The 12,302-nt window shown below is 40.9% G+C and overlaps 1 protein-coding gene across 1 annotated transcript in view; it reads left to right on the forward strand.

The window, feature by feature from the left end:
- Window positions 1–6,026: 6,026 nt before the first annotated feature.
- SPATA7 (spermatogenesis associated 7) overlaps window positions 6,027–12,302 on the forward strand; it is a 70,374-nt gene continuing 64,098 nt past the window's right edge. The window contains exon 1 of the mRNA XM_061998550.1: window positions 6,027–6,097. Within this exon, the coding sequence (XP_061854534.1) occupies window positions 6,058–6,097 (40 nt within the window). The 5' untranslated portion in view covers window positions 6,027–6,057. The remainder of the gene's footprint in view (window positions 6,098–12,302) is intronic.

Here is a 12,302-nt window from a genome sequence, read left to right on the forward strand (position 1 = left end):
TGTAACTCATTTGCATACTCAGAGTAAATTCTTCTATACTCCTGTGGAATTGCTATACTCCATTACAGATATTCATGTTTAATAATAAAAAACACTGTCCCTCTGTCTTCTGTGACATTAGATTAGGGATAAACAGATACTACTCTACGTTTAGATCTCATCTCTATTATGTAAACTTTGATGGTTTTGATGTTTATTATTCGAAGGATAGCTGTCATTTCTGTTTCTATTGATAAGCACAGTACAAAAAGAATCATCTCATATATGTAGACAAGTGCACTAACGCTAAGTGTCTCCATTTTTACTACCAACTATGAAACACATCAAGGTGATTTAGAGCGCAACTTACTCAGGCCCCTAAATTGGTGTATGCAAGGTCATACAAGTCACTGACAAAGCTATAAACAGACCCTGAGCATCCTGACTCTTTGGCCTGGGAAACATCCATCAAACTGAAGTCCCTTTATTTTCTGATGCACATAACATATCAATGGGAAGGGGAAAAATAAAGCAGTTTTGCACTAAATTTTAAAAGAGTAAAATTCAGTTTCTTTCTAAATGTGAATAAGGATACTCCTGAAATCTTATGACGTCAATAACAACACAGAAATTTAGTAAGTAGGTGACATTTTCCTTGGAATATTTTCTTTCACCTGAAGAGAAGTCCTAGAAAATGTAACAGAAAGTACTTACAGCAATTACTCCCTTTTTTAGTATTGATAAAATGATGCCACAGAAAATTAATTCTTAGAGGATTTAATTGCAACAGTTAAACTTTATACGCCCTGAGTCCTGCCATTTTCTTGCCCATTGCTTGCTTTCACACATAGTTACAGTGGTTAACATGACCAAAATTCCTATTATTTATGAAATGTGGCATGCAAGAGATATTATCAGTCTGTTTTCCTCATGTTCCACCATGTGTAAACACACAGGCAATGTCATTACAGTACTTTTTTAAAGGAAAATAAACCCCTCAAACTCTTCCAGTTTAGAACTTTAGTCTATTTCTAGTAAAACTGTACTTCACATTCACACAGATATTGAAAATGTATCAAACTGCTGTGGAAAATCGTAGCATATCTTTACTGTCTTTTGTAGGCAATTCTAAAGCTGCCCCTTGAGAATTAGTCTTCTTGACCTTGACAAAGCTGAAGGAATTCTCTTCAGCACATAGTTCAAGCCATATGCATGGATTAATACATTGCTAGACAAACCTAAGCATGCAGTGGTAGCTGTGTAGAAAGTGTATGGATCACACAGAATGCCACAATGACATTCTATCTCTGCTACAGACTGGGTAGACATGGATGATCTTTCTTACCCTACGCAGGAACAGCTTCACTGGATTTAGTGGAGTTATATCATTTATATATGTCTAATCTGAGTCCTAATTTTCTGATATTGACTGAAATAATAAAAATATGCTTTCATCTTGTTTCTCATTAGTTACTATGAGTAAGCATTTCCATGTGGCGCAATACATAAATCCACTAGAAAATAAAGCATTTCTTATGGTCTAGGTAATTGAGTTATGACATTTACATATTTTTTTCCCTTTAAAATTCCAATTACTCTTAGTTACTGCAGTCTGCATTCTTTAATACCTAACAGTTCAAGTAAAGTAATAAGAAAAGAACAGCTCTCATCAGTCAGCCCTAATAAAGAACAGTTTTTTACATACAAGCCTCCTGTCTGCAAACTTTCGAGGTAAAAATGGATAAACAGAAAATGACACAGTGTAAGAATAAATATAAGCAGATCTTGATTCATCTCAGCTACTAAGTTTTACATTACATCCAAGAATAACATCTACAATTTATAGAGGTTTCTTCCTACCCACATTTAAAAACAGTCTTGTATCATGCAGACAGATGCATTAGAAGACTATGGATCTGAAGAGAAAGAATAGCTGTAGACATCACACCTGCCTGCACAGCAGCTTCCCAAAGGGATTTTGGTAGTAGTTATTCATACTGCAGGGAAGACACTTTCTTCAATACTGATAAATAGTATGGTAGTTTAATACCGTGTTCATAGAAACCTTATGTCATTATCTATTCCTATAGTTCTCCTCATCTTCCTTATATTGCCTCTTACTTTAAGTTCGCTCCCTTCTTGCATTCTAAATTACAGGGTATAAAAAACTGCAGTTTTTAAGACATGGACCATCTCCTCTAAATTGTTTCTGCATCATCTTTCCCACTGGAGCCCTAACTTTACAAAAATCTCTGACTACTGCTGCTATACAGACAATAACGAAACAACTAAATGTATTACCATGATGAAAGGCAAAGACTCTCCAGCCCTGCCTGAACACACAACTTCCTATCATTTAGAAAGTTGCAATGATATTTCAAGACTGTACATTATTTTAAATGACTTGAAGAACCATATGACCAAAGAACATGCAGCAAACACAAGGCAAAAAAAAATCCCTACAATTCCTCCTGGAAAAGTATGCTATGGAAAAAACAATCAACCAACCAACCCTACTCCAGTAGTTCGTAAGTCTTTTTCTTTTTTCCCCTCATACTAGCTATATGAGAGCTAGTCCAGTTGTTTGACACAAGAATTTCCCAACAAGGTAGCAAAAAAACCTTCTCGGGCAGCCTGTTTAAATGCATTTAGAAAGCACTGCCTCCTCTGATCTTTCAGGGAAATGTTTTGCTTTCCAGATAATTGTAGAGGATCAGATTGTAAGGTTAATGGTCTGAATGAGCTGACTGGGGATTGCTGCAATTCAGCAGCAGCCTGCTGTGAGCAGCAGCTAGGAACTTGGAACGTTGACATCCTGAGCCACGGGTGGGCGACAAGCCCACATTGAGAAAGGACACTGATGGCAAATAAAAACTCAAGTAAACCCAAGAGATTTATTTCCATCATAAAGTAAACAGTGTGAAGAATTTTGGGCTTTTCTAGAATACTTTGTGAGTACAATGTGCAGATCTGGCTGTTGGGATGTTTTCTGCCCAAATATGTAGGCTTACTTTGATAGCTGTAAAAAAAAGCAAGAGCCAAAGAAAATAAATGGTTTGAAATGAGTAAAGACTCTCAAAAAACCAGCAGATTTGAATTTTGCAGTGTACCTAAAAAACTATTTTTTCCAAGACAGACAAACCCCACAAATGCAGAGGTCTGACATTATGAACAGATGCTGTCAGACATGCAGTCAGTTTCAGAGGAAACATATCCTGTCTCTGGGCTAAATGTGCAAAAGAAAGTTTTCCTTTTTAAAAAAATCTTTGTTAGACATAACAACTTTGTTTCTCCCATAAAAATAAGCACTACCCTGGGCTTAAAAATTGTTGCTGAATACTATTAACTGCATATTTTCTCAACAGTTAGATGTTCACATTGGATGATACAAAGGCAGCAGACAATAAGGTGCTGGTTCTCTAAATTCGTGTTATGGCAGTGACAGATGCTCATCTACACTTGCAAATGTGACTCTCCTAATATATTCTTGCTGCTTTCATTCCCTCCCAGTGTAGATGCATTTTAAAACCAATTTCCATTGTAATTCCAAGGAAAAGGGGATAATGCCCTGCTGAAAAAGACAGCCGACAATGTTCAGTGCTGTTCTTCCTCTTTTCAAACAGGGAAAGGACAAATCTCACATTTGTCACATTATTGCTTCTTCAACAACAGTAGGTGCTCTGCAGCCATCTGTGTTACTTATTTCTGTACTTATTTGGTTGGATCAAAGTCCAGGACAGAACCAGTTTTTGTCAAGGTCTATTTTTATTTAGTACATGTTACAAGATTTATTGTGTTAGCACGTTGCTATACATCTGGGTTAGTTTTTAATTACATTTAAAAGACATATACTTTCACAGACCAAAAGGATACAAACAGCAAATTGGTAATTCAGACCAATTAGAAATACATAAGGCTTTGGTTGCCATTGGGAGGTCAAAAATTTCAGAGGCAGGACATCTCCAGTATGCTGTGGCTGCTGATTGAGAGGAAACTAGTGGAAATCACTACATTCCCTGAGTGTTGCCTAGAAACCAGGGGAATAGTTGTGATACGTTTCTAAAAACACTCACATTTGGGTGTTTTAATTATCTACATGGTGGAAAAAAAGTATAGGAACAATAAAGGAGACTATGAGAAATCCATGCTTTGTGTCAGACAGAAGAGCCTGCTTACTGCATGTTGGGTACCACACATAGAGAATCCGAACCTTAAATGCAGAATTCAGACAATGAAACAAAAGAGTCTTCGAAAAGTACAAAAGACTCATTAGGAAAAAAAAAGACAGAAAACAGAAAGAAGTGTTTTCTGTAGCATGATCTCTGCAGCCAACAAAGAGTACTACAGCTAACAGTTAGGATACCATGTAGAGGTGAGACTATCATGCACTTTATTCTACTATCTTTGTTTTAAGCCTATCCCTGCCTCTACAATCTACAGATTTAACTATTTGGATTATATCAAAGTCTGAGCCAGAGATTCTGAAACACAAGAACTATGGTAGCTAATTTCCTAAAGCCCTTTCCCCAAATATCTAATTTCACATGCAATCAAAAATCTACTTTAGAAACAACAAACAAACAAACAAACAAACAAACAAACCCCTGCTGAGTTTGAGGCTTTATGGATCTGTAGGTTTTACACAGAGAAGTGAGGAAAACTGCTCCTCTCCATGGCATTGCCATTGTATTCAGAAGATACAGGAGAAAAAGACAAAATGCTGTGAAATTACTTCGTTTGACAAAAAGGAAAGGTGTTTGTGGCATCATGGGTGTCAGTAGTTGATACACCACAGGAATAGATGCTGTATAAAAAAAAAGTCAGAAAAACAGAGGACCACCAGAAGACTGACAAAATGATAGCTAGAAGGTGAAGCACAAGAACTAAGGAGTATTTCATATAGCTAACGGGAATGTCTAAAATTGTAAGGGAAATCAGCACACCATTAGGTAGGGGTCTGCAAGACATTTCAGCGAATATTCAACTACTGAAAGTTTTATCAAGTATTTGATAGAGTCTGTACAAAGCACTAATGTAGATGAACTACAGGTTTCATCCAGCATCAATGTTTGTATGACTTAGTGGGAATTTTGAATAACGCAGAAATAAAGAAGAAAAATGGTTTTAAAATACCATCCTCTCCATTTTGTTATGGTTTTGAACAACAATCAAACTATTTTTCCTAACATGTCAGGAAGGGTAGCAAATCACGTAAAAAACTGTATTTAGTCTGTCATTAATAACACTTTCTAGATGGTGAAGGGCAACGTCCCTCCAGCTGGAATGACACAAAGCCTTTTCTGAGGTGTCTCGCTACAGAGGTGACTGCACTACCTCTAGCTAGCTGACCAGTGAGAAAGGCTTCACTCAAAACAGACACACAATGGGTTTTCTGGCAAGAGATTTCACGTTAAGGAAAATAGCAATCTGTCTGACAAGAAGTAAATCCAAGCCTATCACTTCTAAAGTTAAAATCCAACACATCAGTCTCAATTTATTAATCAGTGATGGGATTAAATGCTGTTTCGAAAAAGTTTATTTTCACGGTTAATTTCTAAGGTGCTGGTTTTTTTGAAAGACATTGAGAATTAATTTCTTCAGTGTAACATACTGGGAATGCTCCAGGCTTTCGATTTGCCATCTGCTCCTCTGAAATATGAACAATTTGCCTTAAACCACTCCCTGGTATCCATCAACTTCCCATCAAGTTACAAGAAAAAGGCTTAACTAATCAGAGCACCTTTTCCCTGACAAGGCAAAACTTCCTCTTGACTGCAATGCACCACTTGAAGAGGTACGTTGGGGCCTAGCCCGCGGCTGAGAGATACCCGCAGCGCCCAGTGCGTCCTCCACTCCGCGGCTTGGGCCGGGGCTGAGGCTGAAGCCGGGGCTGTCAGCCTGGCCACCCCTCACGGAGGCTGCGAGCCGCAGGGCACACAGCCGCTCGCCCACCCAGACCGGCCAGACCCAGCGACTCGCCCCGCCCCGCCCGCCCGCCCACCCGCAGCCAGGGACGAAGCACTTCTGCCGCTGAACCGACCGTTGGCCTGCTCTGCCTCTTCGCGCGCGGCCGAGAACATGGGGCTGAGAATGCAGAACGGTAGCAGGCGGAGCCAAGGTGCGGGGGGCTCGGTGGCGGCTGCGGAGCTGGGCGGGGGGCGCGTGAGGCGGCGGGGCGGAGTGGAGTGGAGTGGAGGCTGCCGGGCGGAGTGGAGGCTGCCCGCCGGCGGGGCGCGCAGGCGCTCGGTCTCGCTGGCGTTTGCGGGCCCGCCAGCCTCCCTGTTCCCTGCCGAAGTTTGGCGGCTGGCACGGCGGCTGCACGGGGGGCCGGGCGAGGTTCGGGCACGGAACCGGCACGGGGCTGCCGGGCCCGCCTGAGACTCCTCGGTTCTTGCAGCGGGCGAGTCTCTGAGTTCGCACCTCTCCCAGTCGGCTGCGCTTAACCCTACCGTCCGTTTTATCCCTTGTGGGGAGCGCGGCCCGGGCCCCGGGCTATGGGGCAGCTCTGCTGTGCCACTCGCGCGGCGGGGAAAATAGGCAAGCACGGGTGCTTGCCCTCAGCAAGCGAGGCTTGACGGCTGGGGGCGGGATATGAAAAGTCACACATAAAATCCCGGAAAGGTTTTAATCCTCCTAAAAATGTGGCCTTAAGTTGCCTAGCCATCATCGCAAGTGTGTGTATGCGTTTTAATGGCATTTAGTGCTGCTGTGGGGAATGTTTCAGGCTATCGGGATCAGCTGCTTCGTTTTCGAGGCCTAAATGTCCGTGCTTTCTAGAATCAACTCTTTTCTTCTACAAAGCTGGTGTTCGTGAGTCATAACGGATTTTGCCTGGAGTGCAGAATATTGCTTACATAGCATTTGAAAGTAAATCCCAAGTTTTTTTATTTGGTGGGACTTCAATGCTAGTTGAAAAAGAAAAGGCTCAAAAGCTTTGAAGCTCTTACTCCTTACATAAATTTTAACTAGCTGTGGACTGCTTACTGCTCTGTTCCTATGACTATCTTAGGGGATTTTATAATTCTTTATAAAAAAAGCATAAACATGAAAAAATGTTTGCATGAGGCAGCTCTGGCTCATGGAAAATAGCTGAAATGTTTTTTGATCTGAACTGAAAGATATGCGTGATATAAAACAGTGGTAGGAATTATGCAGTGCTGTGCTGTAATGTCAAAATCATACATAGCTACATAAGGTCAGATCTTCTGAGATAACATTACGCTTCCATGTTGTGTCTTGGTGTCAGATCCAATCTTTGGAGGCAGTGACTGATATCACTCCAAAGATGTCTGATATTGAAGTAGAATTTGAACATGACTTCTAATACTACATGGGAATAGCAAAACCTAGTATCTTTTGCATCCAATTTTTATTCTCTTTTATGTAGTATGAAGGCAGTTTTATTACAAATTTATCCTTTTTTCTGACTATTCTTGGTGTTTGTTTAGCCAATGTTTTTATAGATAGTATATGCTGATGGTCTGTTGACCATACAATGAGAATAAATAGGATGCAAGATGTAAATTTAATTCAGATTGCAGCAAGCTTTGTGTGAATGACTCTTAACAGCAAATAAAAAAGTTCAAAAGTAGGGAAGAATGACTGTGTGCCTGTGTACAAGGGAACCTATAGCTTGTCTACATCGTGGTCATCATGGAGTCAGTAGTATGAGAATGGACAGACCAATGTCTTTAAGTTTCACAGGCACGTGGAAAGAATCCTTACAGGTGTCATCAGGGATTAGCACAGAGATGCTAATTGGTTACAGTGAGTTAACCTAGAAATCTATGTTCCTGAGCAGACTTCTCAAAACAGACATTGGATTGCTTGCAGACAGTTTACGAAAGAGGCAGAACACATTTGGTGGTTTCTAGATAAGACAGTTGTGGTCGTGCACTTTCCAGCCAGAATGTTAAACCAAAAGAAGTTACATAGCCTATTTCACATCATAGTGTACTCCATGCAAAGTTTCTTGTTCAGGCATGGCTTAATTATTATAAAGAAAAAATCTAAATTTTATACTTGAGTTGGTTTGTCTAGTGAGAATACTAAGCAAAATGAAAAATTTGGTTAGTTGTTGGGTTTTTTTTAAATATATTTAACTGTATAGATTTGAATGTAGGTTTCTTCAAAGCTGAGGTAAGGCCAAGATTTTTCGCACCATAAAAATATTAAGGAGTTAATAATTTATGGTTGCCTAATTCCATGTATAAAACTCCCATGCTCTTTACTGTATTAATTTCAGGAGTCACAGAATCTTATGGATTGGAAGGGACCTCAAAAGATCATCTAGTCAAAACTCCTTGCCAGAGCAGGACCACCTAGAGTAGGTCACACAGGAACTCACCCAGGTGGGTTTTGAACATTTCCAGAGAAGGAGCCATCTGGGCAGCCTGTTCCAGTGCTCTGTCACCCTCACAGTGAAGAAGTTTTTCCTTATGTTTCTTTGGAACCTATTGTCCTATCATTGGGTATCGCTGAGAACAGCCTGGCTCCATCCTCCCCACAACAGCTCTTTAAATATTTGTAAACTAATGAGCCTCCCCTTTTCCAAGCTGAAGAGCCCCAGCTCCCTCAGCCTTTCATCATAAAGGAAGTGCTCCACTTCCTTAATCATCTTAGTGTCCCTGCACTGAACTCTCTTCAGCAGCTTTTGTCCTTGAACTGAGGGGCCCAGAACTGGACACAATATTCCAGATGCAGTCTCACGAAGGCAGAGTAGAGAAGCAGGAGAACCTGCTGCCCACAGCCCTTCTATTACATCCCAGGATGCCATTGGCCTTTTTGGCCATGAGGGCATTTTTAGTGTGATGTCAATCCAAATGCTGTAATTCTAAACCAACTTTGTCGTTGAAATCCAGTCTTCTACATTGGGCTGTTTAATTCACGCAGGCAGTGATTGGCACATATCTGTACAACAATGAAATCATATGTTTTTTCGTAATCAGTGACGTATTTGTGCTGGTGATAGGGAAGATATCATCATTGCTTGCATGGAGGCTGCTGTTAGGTTTAGGCAGTTTAGACAGGTGTCAAAGGTTCTAAAATAAAATTTAAATGCTGTGCATATTTACACAGAACACCATCATATTTAGATTTTTCCCACATTAAAGTAAATCTTTGCGTTAATCTGACTGGAGCTAGGAGTATCTTAACACACACCTGTGACATTATGAGCTTCTTTCTCTTTGCTCTGTATTCCTTCATTTTCCACTTGAAGTTTTTAAACTCCAGCATTAGTTTTGTAAAACAAGTTGTCTTTTTCAGATGCTAAAGTTGCCTTGGAGCAGTAGGGAAGTTGTGTTCTAGCACCCTTGAATAACAGCACTATTCCTACAGAAGAATTGTTAAAGCACATGATAGCATATGCTTCTGGATTACTCTGTGCCATCTTGCCCAAGCACAACTATCCATTGAATTCAGGTTAGTAACATTTTAAGACAGAAGTTTTTTAAACTGAGATAGTATTGATAGTTGCACTTGTGGAATACTTCTAGAAAATCAGAAGACTCTGGTGCTGCTGCTAACTTTGTAGTGGTGCTGCTTAAGGAAATGATGATGGGACTGACTTTAGCTCATTTGCTCCAGCCTGCAATTTGTATCACAAAATGTGCTGCTGACAGCAGTTTGTTTCTGCTTTTGGAGTGTGACTAGAGCAATAACCTGTATTCAAAGCATCCCTTATTGGTCATGTGAAGCTTTTAGCTAGGAAAATGTTAACAAACATTTTCTCAAGAGCTAGTTCACCAAATATAACTCAATTAGCACATTTTAAGGCTACTGTATACAGCCATTTCATTAGATTTCTTAAAATGATCAGAGGAGTTCTTGAATCTTGAAACTGAAATACAAGTTTGGTTTAACAGTTTGCATTTATGCAGAACCTATTAGATTATTATTTGTAAAGAACCGAGAGACCTAACTCTTAGGCATTAGGAGTAGGTGTAAAGAAGAGCTTCTGTATAATCCAGCATAGCAAGTATATAAATAGCACTCATCTAATTAATGGCTTAGAAGATTGTGTAATGCGTATGTCAGAAAGTGATTCATTGTATCACTTTCATCATGTTTTGTGTCTGACAATAATGATCCCATGCAAAATTCAAATGGAATATTTAGGTCTTTATTTCAAAATAGGGATAGTGTAGCTTTTGGGGGCTTTGTTCATAAAGTTTTTCTTCTGAAAATTTAGAAACATTTAGAAAATAGCTGTTTTTGCCCTTTGGTGGCATCTGCCATTTCTTAATAACTCTTAGGAAGCTGGCTTTACATCTAAGCCTTTGTACTCCCAGAACTGATGGGTCTTTGTTATCACTGAAACCAGAAATGAGTCCAAGAGGCTTCTGTTAGACTTGTTTGAACAGGAAAAAACCAGGTGCAATTTTGAAGTGCTAGGTTTTGCCCCACTGTAACTCTCAGATAAAATGGAACACTATCAGTGCATTCAGTAACGTCTGATTCTAAAGTCTCTTGCATAGATACTGCAAAAAAGCAATGGAGACTTGCTATGTTTTAATTTTTCTAAAGAAGGAGTCTGTTGGTGGGTGACTGCTCTCTGCCAGCTTTGTCTTGTTTTCAGTTCTGTGTATATTAGCCAACTTCACCCAGCTGTGAGTAAGAAGTAGGACTCTTAGTGGCACAAATGTCAGTGGTGGGGTAGGGGAAAACACAACAAATTAACATACTCTTTTAGAGAAAGTTGAACAGTTGAGATTTCTTCACCTGAATTAAATACTTCAAGTCCAGGTTTTGGGTATATTGCTACATTTGGAAAACTTAGCTCATCAGCAACAGGATCACAGCTCCTATTTTTGCTGTGCATAACAAATATATTGCCATTGTGTGATGCTAGGGCAGACAGAAAGTGAGGTAGAGCAGTTGAAGAACTAAGGCAGTCTAAACCTGACTTCCCAATCTGTTTTATTCTACTATCACATTGCTGAAGTATCTTTATTCTGCTCAAATGGCTTTTGCTTGGTATGATTGGCAGGACAGAGTTAAGGTTATGTTAGTGCACAAAACTGCATGTCTGTCACAGGTTTGGATTTTGCCTCAGAAGTTCCTGTACTTCCTTTGTATCTGATCCTGCAATGAATATGAGCGTATGGTGAATGCTGCCCTGAAACTGAGGAGCATGTTTTAGGTTACCTGCTCAGAATGATCACCTACCTCTAGGTGGCAAAAATGTTAGAAATTTACTGTCTCCTACTTTAACCTTAATCTATTGATGTGCACTCTTATCTTGGTGCCTTTTTTACCTGACTGTTGTAATGGTTTGACATGACAGCCTTTACTGGTAAGGGGGAAGGGACTGTAAAGATGGCTTCTGTAAGAAGTGGCTCATAACTCTCCCCAGCTCTGAGCCAGACCCACTTCTGGGGCTGAGCCAATTAGATGCCTCCACAATCACTTTTTAAGAAGAAGCCGGAAGAGGAGGTTTCTTCCTCCATCTTTTTCTTTCTTCTTCTGCCCCTTCTTTTTCTTCTGGCTGGTGGTGATGCAAGGAGTAGGAACAGTGAGAGAAACAACCATGTGGACTCCAAGGTCAGTGATGAAAGAGAGGAGGAGGTGTGCTGGAGCAGAGACTCCCCTGCATTCTATGGAGAGAACTGGTGAAGCTGAGATTTATTTTAATTCCTTTAAAGACCCCGCATCAGGGGCAGAGATTTATTTTGCTAAAGCTAGCCCCAGACCTGGGACAGTGATCCACTTCACTAAAGGCCCCAAGCCAGGGACAGTGACTATGGCCAGAGTAGGCTGTGTCCCGTGGGAGAGACAGCCACTTCACTGCAGACCCTGAGCCAGGGGCAGTGATTTTCTTCTTTAAAACTATGGCTGGAGCAGGCTGTGTCCCGAGGAAGGGATGCAATATCCACAACTGTAACTGTGGGGAAGAACCCACAACAAAGCAGCTCATTAAACTTATGCCCTGAAGAGGCCTTGCCCCATGAGAGGGACGCTGTAACTGCAGAAACTGCAACCGTGGCAAAGAATCCACTCCAGAGATATTCACCAAGGACTGTGTCCCGAGTGAGAGACACTGTATCGGCAGAAGCCGCAGCTGTTGGGAACAAAGCACACCAGAGAAGTTCATTAAGGACTGTGTCCTGGGGGAGGAACCCCGTGTTGGAGCAGGGGAGGAACACCAGAAGTAGTCCTCATCTGAGAAGACAGAAGCAGCAGAGCCCATCTGAGAGACTGACCACATCCCCCAATCCCTGCCCCCCTGAGCTGTTGAGGGGGGAGAAGGTAGAGATATCAGGAGCAGTGAGCTGGGCCCAAGAAGAAAGGGGGGATTGGGGAGGGAGATCTTAAAGTGCTGG

Source organism: Colius striatus, chromosome 6 (genome assembly GCF_028858725.1).
Source record: "Colius striatus isolate bColStr4 chromosome 6, bColStr4.1.hap1, whole genome shotgun sequence".
Lineage (NCBI taxonomy): Eukaryota > Metazoa > Chordata > Aves > Coliiformes > Coliidae > Colius > Colius striatus.